This window comes from Merops nubicus, unplaced genomic scaffold, assembly GCF_000691845.1.
Source record: "Merops nubicus isolate BGI_N331 unplaced genomic scaffold, ASM69184v1 scaffold39709, whole genome shotgun sequence".
Taxonomy (NCBI): Eukaryota; Metazoa; Chordata; class Aves; order Coraciiformes; family Meropidae; genus Merops; species Merops nubicus.
Genome location: NW_008633744.1, coordinates 1 through 378, shown reverse-complemented (window position 1 = coordinate 378; position 378 = coordinate 1). Strand labels below are relative to the sequence as shown.

Genomic DNA, 378 nt, shown 5'->3' with positions numbered 1-378 from the left:
GCTGAACAATCTCTCTCTGCCCCTTTCCCTCATTAGCCTGAAGACCAGCCTGCAGAAGAAGGTGAGCCAGGACTCCATGGATTTGTCAGGGATTCCCCTGACCATGCGGGATGTCCACCGCATGGCCTACTACCTGCAGAACAACGGGGACCACCTCACTTCTGTGGACCTGAGCTTCACCGAGCTGAACGACGACATGGTCCGCCTGCTGCTGCCCTTCCTCTGGGCGCTGCCCAAGCTCACCCACCTTTCCCTCAACGGCAACCGGCTAACGCGGGCGACCATGAAGGAGCTGACCGACGCCATGAAGGACATGAGCAAGTTCCCTTGCCTGGCCTGGGTTGACCTCGGCAACAACGTGGACGTCTCCTCCATGCC

The 378-nt window shown here is 59.8% G+C and overlaps 1 protein-coding gene across 1 annotated transcript; it reads left to right on the top strand.

Annotated features, from left to right (window-relative positions):
• Positions 1-25: 25 nt before the first annotated feature.
• On the top strand, positions 26-373 carry LOC103780659 (leucine-rich repeat-containing protein 75B-like; the record flags this gene model as incomplete). Its single annotated transcript, XM_008948349.1, has 1 exon — positions 26-373. A coding segment is annotated over one exon (348 nt), but the record flags the coding sequence as incomplete, so codon positions are not given.
• Positions 374-378: the final 5 nt, after the last annotated feature.